At 42.7% G+C, this 17,056-nt stretch overlaps 1 protein-coding gene across 6 annotated transcripts in view; it reads left to right on the plus strand.

Annotated features, from left to right (window-relative positions):
- LOC308609960 (transducin-like enhancer protein 1) overlaps positions 1-14,133 on the plus strand; it is a 63,312-nt gene extending 49,179 nt beyond the window's left edge. For 2 of the 6 annotated variants that reach the window (XM_081259234.1, XM_081259232.1), the window contains exons 6-7: positions 3,941-4,058; positions 4,689-4,768. Coding sequence is in view for 4 of the 6 variants with exons in the window: in XM_081259228.1 (XP_081115354.1) it covers positions 12,763-12,867 (105 nt within the window). In the remaining 2 variants the exon portion in view is untranslated. Of the gene's footprint in view, positions 1-3,940; positions 4,059-4,688; positions 4,853-11,852; positions 11,982-12,762 lie in introns of those variants that run through there. The other 4 variants (XM_081259230.1, XM_081259229.1, XM_081259233.1 and 1 more) reach the window with 4 other exon arrangements.
- Positions 14,134-17,056: the final 2,923 nt, after the last annotated feature.

Raw genomic sequence — 17,056 nt, forward strand, 5'->3', positions numbered from 1 at the left:
GGGAGGTAATTAGGATTAGATGAGGTCATGGAGGTGGAGCCCTCATGAATGGGATTGTACCCTTATAAGGGTCAGGATAGAGCTTGCTTCCCCCTCTGTTTTCCACCATCTGAGATTGCAACAAAAAGATGGCCATCTATGAACCAGGAACTGGGTCCTCACCAAACACTGAATCTACTGACTGGCACCTTGATTTGGGCTTCCCAGCCTCCAGAGCCAAAAGAAATAATTCCTGCTATTTATAAGCCACCCAGGGCTTCCCTGGTGGTGCAGTGGTTGAGAGTCCGCCTGCCGATGCAGGGGACACGGGTTCGTGCCCCGGTCTGGGAGGATCCCACATGCCGCGGAGCGGCTGGGCCCGTGAGCCATGGCTGTTGAGCCTGCACGTCCAGAGCCTGTGCTCCGCAACGGGAGAGGCCACAACAGTGAGAGGCCCGCATACCGCAAAAAAAAAATAATAATAATAAAATATAAGCCACCCAGTCTATGGTATTGTTAGAGAAGCCCAAACGTACTAAGTCTTCAAGTTGTCATGTCATCATACACAGCAGTCTGTATTACCCTCCCAAGTAACAGTTATTAATTCTCAAGTATATGTATTTCAGTGGAAGAACTCATTACTGTAGATATTCAAATCTATGAACAACCTCCCCAGAAGAGCTGAGGAGATGTCACAAACCTAAGACTGCCTCCTCCTCTCTCTACATCACCTATTTTTACCCACTCCATCTCCTCACATCGTAGCCCTTTAGTCAGCTGCACTAGTTAGCCATTGTAACCCTTTCCGAGAATTTCAGCTGAGATCTGGATACACAGCCCACTCTGATGTGGTATTTGCATTTCGTGCTTAATTTGTCTATAACATTACAAATTCCACACTCCTACATTTCTACTGTTATAATCATAATACTATTTTGGTACTTCTCTTCTGCAAGTGAGATTAGCATTTCTATGTAAAATAGAAAAACTGTTGGTCGTCTCCCTAATGTGTCTAGGGGCTTCATCCAAGCCTGAAGTTTAAATTCTCAGCACCTGGGACAAGGCATCTGTTTATGCAGGTTTCTCAGTGCACTGAAGTGCTGCTGTGGACTCCTGCCTGGGTCTCTTCATGTCAGCGGATGACCTGGCTGACTTTTCCTTTGGTAACATAGAAGGAACCTGAGATCAGAGACACCATTGGGAGTTTTCTCCTAAAACAACATCTCTTGTTCCTAAACCTTATAGGATTTTCCAACAGAATGACAAAGCATGGAGGCTGCACCATTAAAGGAGGTGCCAGGAAGCCAGTGGGCCTAGTGTCCAGAATAAAGAAAGCTTAAGGGCTTTGCAGCTAGTGCTCACACCCAGAGCAGAATCAAGGGAGTGTCTCAGGAAGGGGCCTAGAAGAAGGCAGAAGAGCCCCCAACACATTTCCATCAAGATTGGGGACATTTACTCCTGATATTCATGAAGATTTCTGGTATGACTGTTAGTGACTGTGTGACTGTTGGTCTCATTTTATGAAATCTTGCTGTCAGCGAACTAAAGTTTTAAGCAGGACAAAGAAACAAACAAACTTTTCAGACAGGGTCAGGAACATGGAGAGAAACTTCCCAGATGAACTTTTTGGGCATATTTTTCAATTCCATAACTCTAATTCTGACCTTAAAAATCTACAAGTTGGGGCTTCCCTGGTGGCGCAGTGGTTGAGAGTCCGCCTGCTGATGCAGGGGACACGGGTTCGTGCCCCGGTCCGGGAAGATCCCACATGCCGTTGAGCGGCTGGGCCCGTAAGCCATGGCCGCTGAGCCTGCGCGTCCAGAGCCTGTGCTCTGCAATGGGAGAGGCCACAGCAGTGAGAGGCCCGCGTACTGGAAAAAAAAAAAAATCTACAAGTTGTTCATCAACTCATTTCAGTGTCCGAAGAGTGAGGAATAAATTGGGAAACTGCATCAAAATTTGGATGTATCCAGGCAAGAACCCAGACTGAGAAGACATTGGTGGAAGCTGGAAAAGAGGGCAAGAGGCCAAAATCACAGATTGTGGAACTCCAAATTAACTCATTTCAGGGTCATCTAAGCAAGGACTCTGGCTTGCATGTCAATCCACAGCCCTTATACCCTAACAGAAAGAAAAGTGTGAAGTCTTTACCTTGCGGGGGTAGGGGCAGCTGTTTCCCCAGAAATCACCTGAGGTTGAGAAAGCAACAGTGAGAACCTGGGGCTCCTCTTGACCTCCAGAACCTTCTCTCTGGTCTTCTGGCACCTGGCATGTCCCAGGGACTTAATTCTGATCCAGTCTACTCATCTTTACCTGCTCTTTTTCAGCATGGCCAATATTCCTCTCCCTTTACCTCATCCCTTCAAAGCAGGCTCTGGGCTAAGGGAGTTCAGGATGCCTTTAGGTGATATCCTTTCCCACGGCTGCCATCCCACTGAGCTGTCTGCTGCTCCAAGGCATGCCCAAATGTCAGGAAACTGAGCCCATTTTTCCTACGTTGAAGCAGGTGACTTAAAAGGAATAATATTGTAATGAAATTATAGATACTTTTTCTATCTTAAAAAATTTCAGTATGGTGGTATTATTATTTATATTATAATAAATAAAATAATATTTTCTTTAAATATTTTATAAATTCCTAAGTATATTTTTCCTAAAATAAACAAGTATATATTTAAATACTTTTATATAAATAGCTTAAACATAAACACTTAACCTATTGCTATAACAAAATACTATTTTGATATAAATGTTTCAGGAACAAGTTTTTCCACACATATTCTAAATATACCCTAATCATGCTTCTATTCTCTATCCCAGCCTAACTCCCATTAGAATGTAAGTCCCTCCTCCACAATGATGTGAGTCCTCCCCATCCTGCCAGAATATAAGCTTCATGTGAGCAGGCACTCCTTTTTTGTTCACCGCTCTATACCTAGCTCCAAGAACAATGCTTGATAAACAGTAGTCACTCAATAAATATTGCTGAATAAGTGAAGGTACATCTGCATGCATCTTTACCCAAAGACAGGAACACGAAAGAAAGAAATCAAGTGGAGGCAATAAGAATGCATATGTTACTTGGGTCTTGTTACAGTATTAATAATGGATAACATGTATTAAGCACTCATTAGGTAAATACGTTAGGCGCTATGCTAAACACTTGATATGTAAAAATATGATATAGACACTATTATTAATTTTATTTTTTAAAAATCTGAAGAAAACAATTTTTGAGAAGTTAGTGTTGTTATTATGTACCTATATATAATATCTTTTTTAATTTAGCAAAGTACTAAACCATCTTCAGGAGTTACTCTTCATAATAAAATTAGAGAATAAAACAGTGTTCAAGTTCTTCTTATTCGGATTCTCAAAGTCACAAAGGAAGTAAAAGAGGTGCAATAAGGATTTTGATTCCTTAATTCTAGTATATGGCCAAAGCAGCTCAAAATTCTTCCCAGAAGACAAATACAAACATCTGTGGTACTGTTGCCCATGTCACAAGGTTCTGGTGCAGGAAAGTTAATAAGTGATTACAAAATTCTTTGTAAATACAAAGTGCTATAGAAATGCAAAACATCTACAACAACAATAATTAGTTCTAATCACCATCTCTCTTCTGTGTGCAGCTGTCTCTCAGAATTCACTTTGGGAGTTGAATCACCCCATCTCAACAAATAAAGCAACCTCCCTCTTTCTCAGACCTTACTAAGAAGCCGTCCCTCATTCCTCCCCCCAGCCATGCCCAAGCCACCCTCCACCCCCTACACACATCCTTCTCCCACATGATGAGCAAAGGCTGAATGCTGACATTAATGCTCTCCTGACAGCAGAAAGCAGTGATCAGACAGGTTGAATGATTCAATGGAAATTTAATCGGATCTCATTTTAGCTATGTGTAAGAAGCAACCTGCTGTGAACTAGAATTGTAATGCTGGAAGTTATCTGATTCCTACAGGCCTCTCTTCCTTCTCTGCCCTGGTGAATGACTGCTAAAGGAATTTAAAGCATGTAAAACATGATAAACACTGATTTGTTGCCTTGGCCATTGAACTGGACATGTTGCCTTCTTGCAGGTAAAACTGAAGAGGTGTATGATAGATTCTAAATTTTATTTATAAGGGTGAAGCTTTTAAATGTACTCACTTAAGTTGCTTCTTGAGGCAGTAATGTCCTATTTCCTTTAAATTAGACATCCAGCTTTGAACCCAGTTTATAAAGCAAAGCAAAATGAAACAAAAACCTAGACAAAGAAACCTCTGTCAGTAGAACACTTTAGCAAAGACTGATGACCTGAAGAAAAGGGTTGACAAGATGCGATTGGTCAGTTCACTGCTCTGAAGGAGAGGCATCCTTTATTTGTGGCTGCCTAGGGAAGGCCAGTTACAACGCAGAAAAGCTAAGAAATGGTAGGAGAAAGTGGAGAAACAAACAGGAAAAGAGTGAAAAACTGCACATAAGAAAAATGGAAGGTATAGAAGAAACAGCAACTTTCACAGTTGATTGTGCCACAGTTCAAGAAGAGTATAGCGACCACTGTTACATTGTTGGCCCCCCGTGATCTCCCAGTATTTGCCTCTGTGTAGTCCTCTTTCTTAGAACCTGAGTTGGGAGTATGACTTATTTTAATTAACTGGAAGTGGCAGAGGGATGCTCTATCAGTTCTTGTTCCAAGCCTTAAGAAGTTCTGCTTTTGTTCTCTTCAGAGCCATGATCTGCTTTATAAGAATTCGGTTAGCCTGCTACAGCTATGTGGAGAGGCTGTCAGAAAAGCCACATAAGAGGGAGAGGCCCTGAGAGACAAGCCTGGCCATCCCAGTGTCTCAGTCAAGCCCAGGCCCCTGCTGACCTGCCAGCTGGATGAATCCACGTGAGTAGCCATCAGTAAGATCAACAGAAGGGTCACCCAGCCAAGCCCAACCCAGATTGCAGAATTATGAGCAAATAAAATGTTCATTGTTTTAAGCCACTAATTTTTGGGGTGGTTTGTTATACAGCAAAATATAGCTCCTGGCATGTTAAAATGAAGTCAGTGATCAACACCCAGTGACTCTACTCTCTGAGACAGTATTGTGTGGACTGAAGACGCACGTCTGGGACCAAAGCAAGCTTGGTTCAAATCCTTACTTTTTCACTTTTTAGCTCTTATGGCCTTGGGCAAGTTATTTAATCTTTCTGGGGCTCAGTCTTGTTATCTGTGAGTGAGAGAACTATTTCTTCTCTCACAAGATAGTTAAGAAATGAAATGAGTGAAAGTTTGGGGCACAAATTAAGTACCCACCAAATCTTATATTATTTGTTATATTCCATTTCCTTCCTGTCGTTCCCTCACCCCCTGAGGAGATAAAAGTGATCCAAACTACATTAACTTTTTAGGGTAGCCCTGTGACCTGCTAAAGGCAGTTCTGTCATAGGTCAGTTTTGCACTGCATATGTACATTTGGCAAACAATTGTTGTGTTTTTATGAAAAAGAGGTAAACTCCTAAAATACAGGTGATGGACTTTTAAAATGATAGCAGGTTTGTGGGGCACTGCTGGAGACAATGCACATGTGTCCATGTCCCAGACCGCCTACACCTGCTCCTCTGCAGTATCACAGCTGTTTATTAGACTAAGCTGGGGTCACCAAAGAATACTGAAGTTACATTCAGCTTATTTTATTGCAGAAGGCGTGAAGGCACATGCTGTATTTCCATTTGGTTTTCACAAAAATGCATTACTATCTCAATGGTTTGTGAAGTTCACTTAGGCAAAAATAGCAGATTTCGAGGTAGTACTGCATAAACTTTGGTGTCTGTTGAGTCCTTGTCTTCATACTGGAAAGAAGAAAGTCCTATATTGAGTGACTAAATTATGTGCAGACACCAAGAGAAAACACACACATGCACACACACGAAAGAAAGGATTAAGGAAAAAAGAAATAAACCTGCTCTGGCCTCAGTTTCCAATTTGTAAAATGAGAAAGCCAGACTAGAAGGTTCTCCAAGGTCACTTCCAGCTCTGAGTTTTAGCAGACATCTCAAATTCTGTGCATTTATTAGCGCTTTGTGAGATTAAAAACACAGGTTGTTCTCCAGCAAAACTTTAATTGCAGAGCTTTAATTAGAAAAAATCAAAATACTCTTTCAGATTATGCTTTTTTAATTTTAGTTTTAATTGTGTTTTTATTGTTTCCGTATTATTTTAAAAGAGAGATGAAAGCTGCAGTTTGACAAATTGCTACGTCCGTCTGCTTGCCGTACAACTGCCCTAGCAAGTTAACTTAAAACAACTTTCTAAAATGTACTTTTAATGAGAAACTTAGACCCTTGAAATTTGAATAAAACATTTTTTTTCCTTCAGACTTCTTATAGGGCTGTAGAGTTTCCATACCTCAGTGCCAAGAGCATGGCAGAAGAATTTCGCTCAGCTTAGTAATTACCTTGTGTTACTCTAGCTCAAAGTTGTTTTTCTCTTAATGGCTTAAGAGAGCCATTCAAATGCTTTGATTCTAGTAATACAAGTTTTAATGGGCAAGGCAGGTGAATGCCCATGTAATGTTTAGCCTATTAAACTGGCCATATCCAAAGCTTATGCAGAGTAAATTCTTACTAGGGACTCTGAATAAGGGCAGATCAACGTGGACAAAAGCTTGAGAAAATAAGAGAGCTAAAGTAAGTCTGCGAATGTCCTTCCTCTCTCCAACTAAGATCCCGATTATAGTGGACATTTATTTTTGACTTCTTTCATGGCGAGGGGAAAGAACTCCCCAAAGTCTCCCTGTGTGCTTCCAGAATGTTGATTCACCCGCAGGCTTCACAGTGGACCATGTATATGAGACCACGGTTTCTCAGACTATCTGTGGTGAAGGACCAGTTTGCTTCATCTCCCACACCCCCATCCACTGTGGACTGGTACTTGTATATAATATAGTAAAAATGAATCACTGGAAAAATGACACACAAACTATGACATACAAAATATAAGCCTGTTTTTATTATTAAATTTAATGACTCTCTCAAATTGCAGTACAAGTTTCTAACCATCCTCAGTTTCTATACTTACCTTTTTTTTAACATCTTTATTGGAGTATAATTGCTTTACAATGGTGTGTTAGTTTCTGCTGTATAACAAAGTGAATCAGCTATACATATACATATATCCCCATATCTCCTCCCTCTGGCATCTCCCTCCCACCCTCCCTATCCCAACCCTCTAGGTGGCCGCAAAGCACCAAGCTGATCTCCCTGTGCTATGCGGCTGTTTCCCACTAGCTATCTGTTTTACATTTGGTGGTGTATATATGTCCATGCCACTCTCTCACTTCATTCCAGCTTACCCTTCCCCCTCCCCGTGTCCTCAAGTCCATTCTCTGTGTCTTTATTCCTGTCCTGCCCCTAGGTTCTTCAGAACCATTTTTGTTTGTTTAGATTCCATATCTATGTGTTAGCATATGGTAATTGTTTTTCTGACTTACTTCACTCCGTATGACAGACTCTAGGTCCACCCACCTCACTACAAAGAACTCAATTTCGTTTATTTTTATGGCTGATTGTCTAAACTTATCTTGTTGTAGATGGTAACAAACATGTGGAAACAGGCATTGGTCCACGGACCACACTTTGAGTAGCACTGACCTAGACTAGGCCAGTAGTATTCTCTGGTTCCCAGTAATTATTTCATGGGTGTTCTTATGACCTGAGCTGGTCCCAGTCACTTGAATGTTGGGACTTTGGTTGAGAAACTGGGACAACAATTCTGTTTTTCCTGGCTGGATGCCACCTTGGGACTATAAGAGAAGTGGCTTGAGAATGAGTCAACACCAAGAAAGCAGAACCAAGAGGTAGCAAGTCAGAAACTGAATCTGCTCCTGTGTTATAGAGAAATAGAAGCCAATAAATTAAAAATTTTGCTCAAGCTAGAATTCATTAGGTTTTCTATCATCTGCAAGAGAAAGAGTCCTATGTCATATAATTTGCATGTTTCCCCCTAACTCTCAGTCACCCTGCCAGTCATCTTTCCAAAACAGAGATCTGGGAAGGCCATTCTTCTGGTTATGAAAACCTTAGCTTCCCACTCCCTTGGTCCAGAGTTCAGGCTTCTTAAACTGTCATTCAAAGTCATTCACAGTTGAGTCCCCTTCTTTCTCAGCCTCATTTTTTTGGCTACTCTCATCCTCAGACACGTGCCCAATGCTTTAGTGTGACCACACATGCACTTTTATATATGTTATAGGTTTGCTCATGTTCACTTTGGCTGGATTGCACTTTCTCTTCCCACACCCTCCTCTGATTTTCTAAGAATAGGAACTTGAGAACATAAGGTGTTCATTACTTTTAAATGTTAAGCATTATGCATCACCATCATTCCTGCTGACTCAAGGGCTAATTTTGAGAGTGTTGGCAGGAGGGCAAATTGATGCACCCAGACATTTGACAAAAACTGCATTTAGACTCCAAAGCTTTCATTTCATAGGGAGTCTGATATGGTTATATTACCCAAATCTCAGAAAACAACAAACTTAGACAAAGTGTGACTTTAAGTTATTGCAAAAATGAATAAGCAAGAAATGAAAACATATGTGTGCACCAAAATGTGTACACAGATGTTCATAGCAGCTTTATTCATAATAGCTGAAAGTGGACACAAACCAAATGTTCATCAGCTGATCAGTGTATAAACAAAATGTGGTATATCCATAAAATGAAATATTACTTGCCATGAAAAGAAGTGCTGATACATGTAACAACATGGACTAACCTTGAAAACATTATGCTAAGTGAAAGAAGCCAGATATAAAAGGCCACATATTGTATAATTCCATTTATATGAATGTCTGGAATTGACAAATCTATAGAGAAATTCGATTCGTGGTAACCTAGGGCTGGGGAGAGTGATGAGATTGAAGGGTGAAGGTTAGGGGGAACAGAGTTTCTTTTCTAGAGTGATGAAAATGTTCCCAAATTGATTGTAGTGATGGATGCACAACATTGTGAATATACTAAAAGTCATTGAACTGTACACTTTTAATGGGTGAATTATATGGTATGTGAATTATGCCTCAACAACGTGCTTTGTTAAGAAAAAGAGTTTATAGGAGCTTTATTCATAGGTGCCAAAACTGGGAAGCAACAAGATGTCTAAGGTGAATGGATAAATCAACTGTGGTACATCCAGACAACTGAATAGTATTTATTCAGCACTGAAAAAATGAGCTATTAAGCCATGAAAATACATGCAGGAACCTTAAATGCATATCATTAAGTGAAAGAAGCCAATCTGAAAAGGCTACCTACACACTGTATCATTTCAACTATATGACATTCTGGAAAAGGCAAAACACTGGAGACAGTAAAAAGATTGGTGGTTGCCAGGGGTTAGGGTGGAGCGTGCAGTGAAGAGGCAGAGCACAGAGGATTTCCAGGGCAGCGAAACTACTCTGTGTGATACTACAATGGTGGAGACATGTCACTATACGCTTGTCTGACTCACGTAAACTATGGGCTCTGGGTGATAATGATGTGTCCATGTAGGTATGATTGTAACAAATGTCCCACTCTGGTGCTGCATTTTTTTTTAATTTCCTTCCTCCCTCCCTCCCTCCTTCCTTCCCTCCCTCCCTTCTTTCCTTTCCTTTCCTTTCCTTTCCTTCCTTTCTGCTGTGTTGGGTCTTCTTTGCTGCGCGCAGGCTTTCTCTAGTTGCAGTGAGCGGGGGCTACCCTTCGTTGCGGTGCATGGGCTTCTCATTGCAGTGGCTTCTCTTGTTGCAGAGCACGGGCTCTAGGTGTGTGGGCTCCAGTAGTTATGGCTTGCGGGCTCAGTAGTTGTGGCTCACAGGCTCTAGAGCACTGCCTCAGTAGTTGTGGTGCACAGGCTTAGCTGCTCCGTGGCATGTAGGGTCTTCCTGGACCAGGGATCGAACCCATGTCCCCTGCATTGGCAGGCGTAACCACTGCACCACCAGGGAAGCCCTGGTGCTGGATGTTGATAGTGGGAGAGGTTATATGTGTGTGTGGAGGGGTGTTGGGGGGGGTCAGATGGCATATGGGAGCTCTGTGTTTTCTGCTCAGTTTTGTTGTGAACCTTAAACTGCTCTAAAAATTAAAGTCTAAAGAAAGAAGCAAAGGATGGTGAGGAGGAAGGTGGTGAGGAACAGGAAGATGGCCAGGGCAGGGACGGAGAGGAGGAGGAGGTGACCTCACAAGGCCCGTCTCAGTTGGCACCACGTCTGAAATTTTCCCTGCCTCTCTCTCGTTTCCCTCCTGGCGGAAGAATTAATTGCTCTTTCATCTGTGTTTTCATTGTGTTCTTATTCCTACTTCTTTTATAGTTCATATCACTTTATTATACTTGTTTGCAGGCCTTACTTACTGAACTATGACCTGCCTGAGGGCAGAGGCAATGCCTTATTTTCTTGATATTTCTATTAGAAATACTACATGGTAGAGTTCAATGGAAGTGTGGTGTGTGTATGAACGAAGAACATCTTAAAGCGGCAGTGTTAAGTTCAGTTTTAAATAGAATCTGTTGTTCTTCAGGCTTTTTGGTAACCTAAAAAAAGCTCCCTCTACGTGGCTCATCCCTGGGACCGTGGCCAGTGTGTGAGCGAGAGCACTGAGGACATGTGACAATCCTAGACGAACGACTTATCCCTACTGAGTCTCCTCCAATAGGCAGTGTACTATTCTAGTAGAGCTTTTCGAAAATACTCTTTCTTGGGGATAATCTAACCATGTGCAGCCTGAAATCTGGGACCAGACTTCTGTGTAGTGACGAAGGTCAACTGGGAAGATGTCATTGGGTGGAGAGGAGAAGATCTCACTCTACTGAAAGCCACCACTGCCACCTCAGGATGGCTGCCTGAAATGCTCTGGTGAGAGCTTTATTACAAGGCTTTGGGGTTAGATATATGTAAAATGTGTGACATGTGTTCCTGGGAGGGATGACATTTTAAGCTTTTATTATTCATTTATACCTTACTGAGAATCATATGTAATAGAGTTCTTGAAAGTAGGTTTTAAGAGGGCAATAGAGAAAACTTATCAAGATACTGGTGCTGAGAATGAAAAGGAAAAGGTACCTAAGAGGTGATAGGATGCCAAAAATAGCTTTTCTTTACTTCCCAAATTTGGCCTCATTTAATGGATAAAGTGAATATTCTCAATCACATAACCACTTTAATTTTAGTACCAGGGCATACTTTTTAAGAAGTCACTTATTTATATTGTTTAAAATAGTAGCATTGAGAATGTGGGGAATTTACTAGGCAGGGCTCTACTACTTACTTGCTGAACCAAATCTAAGGAAGTTTCTTCCCGTCTCTGAACTTCAGTTTTATTTACTGATAAAATGGGCACAATAATACCTGTACTGTTTACATCACAGGATGTTTGTGAAAATGCACTGAGATCGCTGAAAGCAAAATGTTTTATAAATTAGACAAATAAATTTATAATTTATCATTGATGTTAGTCTAGGAAGGATAAGTGCTGTGAACTTCTGCTACTACATACCAATGGAGTTTATTTGTGGTTGGTACAAAAAGAAAAAAAAAAGCAAAGAAAAGTGCTGTACATTTAGTCCTTTGTTTCTTTCAATTTTGAAGGAGCTCTACCAGGTTCTGAAAAGGAATCTTATTAACATTTTGGGAAAAGCCTTTTTATTGAAACTTCTTGTAAGTTTTACACGCAAGGCACACACATGTATGTAAGGATATCTAGCCAACATGTGCCCTTTTAAAAGAGAAAAGCTCTTCTATAACCATCTTCTCCAAGGATCGTTAATTTGTATCAGAAAATTGGAGAGGCATGCAGGGATACCTTCCTAAGGAGCATAAAATGTCTGAGCAGTTATCACCCATAGCATCTGTCCCTTCTCTGATCTATTCCAGAGATCACTTGCCAATTCACAAATGCCATGGGGGACCTCTCCTGTGCGGTTATGTAACTCTTGACCTGTGTAGGGCTTGCCCCTAAAACTGCACCATGAGGTCCTTAAGGACAGAGCCTGCGACTTACAGGTACTGGTGTCTCCTAGTTTCCAGCAGTAAATATTTATTAAATGAAAACTTGGCTGAGGCTGCATATCAAGGTCTGGAGGAAGTGGTGCCTCTTGGCAGATTTTATCCTCAGGGTAGGTTACCTGTTCCTGCATAATTGAAAGAAGACTCTGTGGGTTTGAAGGCTGTCTAACCCTTTCACAGGAGATCAAGTAACTGTGCTAGGCCATGGGTGTCAAATAAAGGGCATCACAGTTTAAGAAGGACATGAGAAATTAGGAGACAGTTCAGAGAACAGCTATCATGAAGATAAAGAGTTTAGAAAGGAAGATGTAGGAAGAGGGGAGGGAAATACTGGGGTTATTTAAACCTGACAAGAGGAGCCTGAAAAAAAGCATGGCAGGTAGTTGAGTTTCAAACATTTATGGGGATGATTATATAGAGCAGAGCTTCTCAACCTTTGTGGCAAGGCACACTTAAGAAAAGATGATATTTACAGGGCCCACAAGGATAATCAGGTAAGGCTGCTCAAGACTCGATTCTTCTCTAAGGCTTTGACATTCCTGGGTCCCACCGTGCCACCAGAGGACTTAGCACAGCCTTTGGGTAGTGTTATGGACAGAATATTTGTGTCCTACCAAACTCATATGTTGAAACCCTAAGGCCAACAATATGATATCATAGTATTAGGAGATGGGGCCTTTGGGAGGTGATTAGGTCACAACAGTGGAGCCTTCATGAATGGAATTAATGCTCTTATAGAAGAGACCTCACAGAGCTCTCTCACCCACTTTTTCTGCAGGGTTGCTGGGAGAAGACAGCTGTTGACGAACCAGGAAGTAGGTCTCACCAGACACAGAATCTGCTGTTGCCTTCATTTCGGACTTCCCAGCCTCCAGGACTATGAGAAATACGTGTTTGTTGTTTAAGCACCCAGTCTATGGTGTTTTGTTACGGCAGCCCAAACTGACTAGGACAGGGATTTGTGCACATGTTAGAAAATTGATGTCCCCTAGTCAGGGACTGTCTGTGTTTTAGGTAGAGTAGGAAGAAGTAGGGTCAAAACAAAAGATGGAAGATTGGAATAAAATGAGAAAACACTTTATTCTTAGATTTGAAAATACCAGATTGGTTTGTCAAAGGGTGCGTGTGTGTGTGTGTGTGTGTAGCATGTCCTAAAAGTCTTTATGCAGTTTAAGCTTCACTAACTTCAGAAAAATAAGTGCTACAGACTTATCCTCAAGATCTCGTGAAAGTTTAATTATTTACATTTATTTTATAGTAACTTTAGTTTTGTGAATGTTGAACAATGAATTCTTCATTTTAATTATTTGAGTCAGCCCCTCTGACTGAAGATGGTAACGGCTGACTGCAACAAAAAGCAAAATTCCCTATTCAACATTCACAAAACTGGATAAAAGAACTTTTAAGTTCTTTAGAACTGGGTTTGCGTAGTGAAAAGATTCTATAGGAAAGATGGATTTAAGGACATATATGATCCTGAGTATAAATGTGTGGGTACAAGCAAAAATTCCAGACAGTATTTCAGACACTTAAGGCAGTGGAATTGGTGAGACCCAAGTCAAGTTTCTATCAAACAGTGGAGGGGACCCAGGTAGTATCTGGGTTACCGATGGGACAAGCAGAAAATTTCATTACTGTAAATATATGAAACCATGAAAGGATGGAGTTGGAAAATAGGATGGCAGGGTAGGGCAGAGGGACCTGGAAGGCCCAGCAGGGGCGGAAGGGGTTGCTGGACTGGTGGGTGGGGGAGGGGCCGTGGACACACCCTCTCCATGTTGTCCCCTCCCCCACACTCAGAAACCCTTTGTGACTCTTCAGTGCTCTGTGATGCAGGCCTGGGACTGCTCAATAAATTCAGTAACTTCAAGCAGCCTTGTGATTCAGAAAACGGAATTCAGAAAATGGAACGCTCTCTCATTTTTGAACAGCTTACTGACCCATGTCCGAGCTGTGACTCAACATCCTTGGATACTGACCCAAACCTCGTCGTCCTGTGCGGGTTGGGGTTGCTTCTTCTGTTCCTGTGGTACCTGGTGCGCTTGCCATTTTCATCTATCTTTAGTAAAACCAAAGACATCCGAAAGGTAAGCAGCCCTGGGTGAGGCCCCAACGGAGATTCTTTATTGTTGTTTCCATTTCTATTCCCACATTTTGTGTGTGTGTGTGTGCATTTTTTTTATTAGTTTCTGCTTTATAACAAAGTGAATCAGTCATACATATACATCTGTTCCCACATCCCTTCCCTCAAGCATCTCCCTCCCTCCCACCCTCTCCATCCCACCCCTCCAGGCAGTCACAAAGCACCGACCTGGTCTCCCTGTGCTCTGTGGCTGCTTCCAGTGGAAGCCCATGTCCCATCTGAGTGTTTGGAGGACTCCAGGATAAAATCCCAAACAGTAATTCTGTGGCCCTGGGTTGGGTTATTTAGAGAGTTTGGGATCTCTGCAGGAGAACAGAGTTCCCCATTGCTTGATCATGCCTCACATTCTCATGTCAGGCATCACTCGACAAAGCCTTCCTTTGTGCTGGGCTGATCAGAGCAGCAATGCTGAGCCTCTGACCATAGGCTGGAGCCTGAGCTCCAGGATACAGGGTCCTATCTGAGGGACATGGACGTAACTGTTGGCCTCAGATGCTAGGCCCTCCTTGGGCAGATGACTTCTGACTGAGAATATCAAGTGTGGACCTCATAGTCGAAAGTCCTTCTTTGAGTTTGTCAAAGAAGAAAAAAATGGAAAGCATTTTAAACCTTTAAAATTGATAAAAAGAGGAACATGAAGTTCTGTTAATTAAAATAGAGTCATATTATTCACGGATAATGAATATCTGAGTTTCCTAGAGAAGAGTGAGAGAAATGAGCCCCAGCCCTTCATTCTTTTCTTTTGTTCTCAGCATCAGGGCAGAGCCAAGAGGAGAAGGAAAGGTGGAACACCAAAAGGTAAGGTTCTGCCTATCCCACCTGAACTCTCCAAGGGTGACCCTTCCTGCCTTTTCCATGAGATCCAAGGTCCCTGATCTCTGAGGATGTCAACTGCTAGGTACAGTTTCTCTCAGAAACCAGAGTTCTCAGAGGAGAGGCTTGTGGGAAGGCAGTCAGAGCCTGAGACACTTCTCAGATTCCCTGCTCTGCTCATCGCTGGGCATGAAGCAGTGATGGACCTGGGCAATGGGTGTTTCCCAACAGGTGGCCAGGTGAGATGTCAAGAGTCAGAACTTCTGTGTCCTGACTTTGTAAAAGTCCTTTGACTTCCTGGATGATCAGATCCCTCTCTAAGGCAACACTGATCTCTGGGCTTCACATGGTGGTTTTGAGCATCACATGAGATAAAATGCATGTGAAAGTACTTTACAAGAAGCAACATACACATGTTAATATCATTGACCATTTGACCTCATCTACTAATTCTTGGGTCTTTCAGAGTCTAATATCCCAAGGGTTTCCCATAAGGGGACTCCTTTATTATCCCTATGCTTCTACCTTCATTACATATAACCCACTCTCCTGGTTTCTCAGGTTGGAGATGTCACCAGACAGAAACAGAGGAGAAAACGCAGCTGATTTCTATTCTGAAAAGGTGACTCTTTCCCCTTCTTTCCTGATCCCCCCTTAGCATGTTCTATGCAATTCCAGGGATTCAGTGCAACCTGCTGTAGTCATGGCAGGGGGTAGCATAGGAATGAGTATGTGATGAAGGCCTTGAGGTGAGGGCTACTGAGCATGTTGTGAACTCATGGATGTGGAGCAATGTGAAGGGGCAGCAGGCTTCCAGTGACCCCACCCCTGCCAGGCCAGCAGGTCCCCCTTTCCTTGTTCTGGTCCTGGTTGCACCTTTGTACTTCCTGTCTTCTGCAGCACCCTGGGCCGGCACGATGACACCAGCCGCTTGCGTCAACTCTTATGTCCAGACCCCTTCTGTGAGGTGTGTAATAATGCAACTGCTGAGGTCAGTCGGCTGCTACTCCCAGAGGCCCTGGAAGATTCTCCTTCTTCTGTGTCCCCGTTGGCTTCCACAGCTTCTGTGACTGAGTCATCGTTTACTCTGTCCCCTGCCTTCTCAACAGTCCCTCCAAGGGACCTAACACCAGCCTCTCTGCTTGAGCCTACCACACTGCCCACCTCCGTTCTCTCCCCTAACCCAATGACCCCCTTAGTTGACTCTTTTTCACCCTCCCCATTGGGTCATTCTCTGGCACCAGAGCCTTTTCCTTCCTTGGATTCCAAATTCCCTGTGGACTACTCCCCACCCCAACCCCTTGCCTTTCCCCGTCTCCTACCACGTGACACTCAGACAGCAGGTCCTGTTCTCCCACGAGAGGCCACTTTGTCTCCGGATACCATTTTCTCTCTTGACCCCACCCTTTCCCAAGATATCAACCCCTTATCAGATTTGTCCCAGGCAATGAATCACCCCGATTCTTTTGCTTGTCATCATGCACCACCAGCTCTGTCTGTTTCACCACAGCCAGACTGCACTTTATCTGTCACTCAATCTAAATCAATTGCCATCTTACTGAAGCCTGTTCCTGAGAACTCACTTCCAGAAAGCCCTGGTGTAATGTTCCAGCTAGAGGAAGATGTGGGGAAAGATCTGGGACACAGCCTAGAGAATGGCCCAAAAGATCACCTGTTGAATGACCCAAAGAGCTCTTCAGGTAAGGATCTGGGGTATGACTCTGAGAAAGACCTAAACAGTCAGATGGTGAGTCTCTCAGAGAAAAATTCAAGGGTGTCAGCAAAGAGTCTAAGTCGGAGACAACTTGAAAATGTCCTAAAAGGACATTTGAGCAAGAAGTTGGAGGACATACATGAGGGTCGGCTCCCTGAGACTGTGCGTAATTCATGGCATGCTATCAAGCAAACATTGCTTCTTTCTGTGAAATCCCACACCCGAACAAAACAGAGAAGTTTGCCATCATCAGTGGGTGAGGCCTACCCCCTGAATACCTTCCAGGACCTGACTTTTGTTGATTCCAGTCCACAACAGATGCTGGAAGCCCATATTAAAAGGTTTCATAGGAGGATGTTGTGGGCCCTTCCCCGCAAGGTCCTTGAATCCATCCAGATCTTT

Source organism: Mesoplodon bidens (genome assembly GCF_964165515.1).
Source record: "Mesoplodon bidens genome assembly, contig: HAP1_SCAFFOLD_206, whole genome shotgun sequence".
In the NCBI taxonomy this organism is placed as follows: domain Eukaryota; kingdom Metazoa; phylum Chordata; class Mammalia; order Artiodactyla; family Ziphiidae; genus Mesoplodon; species Mesoplodon bidens.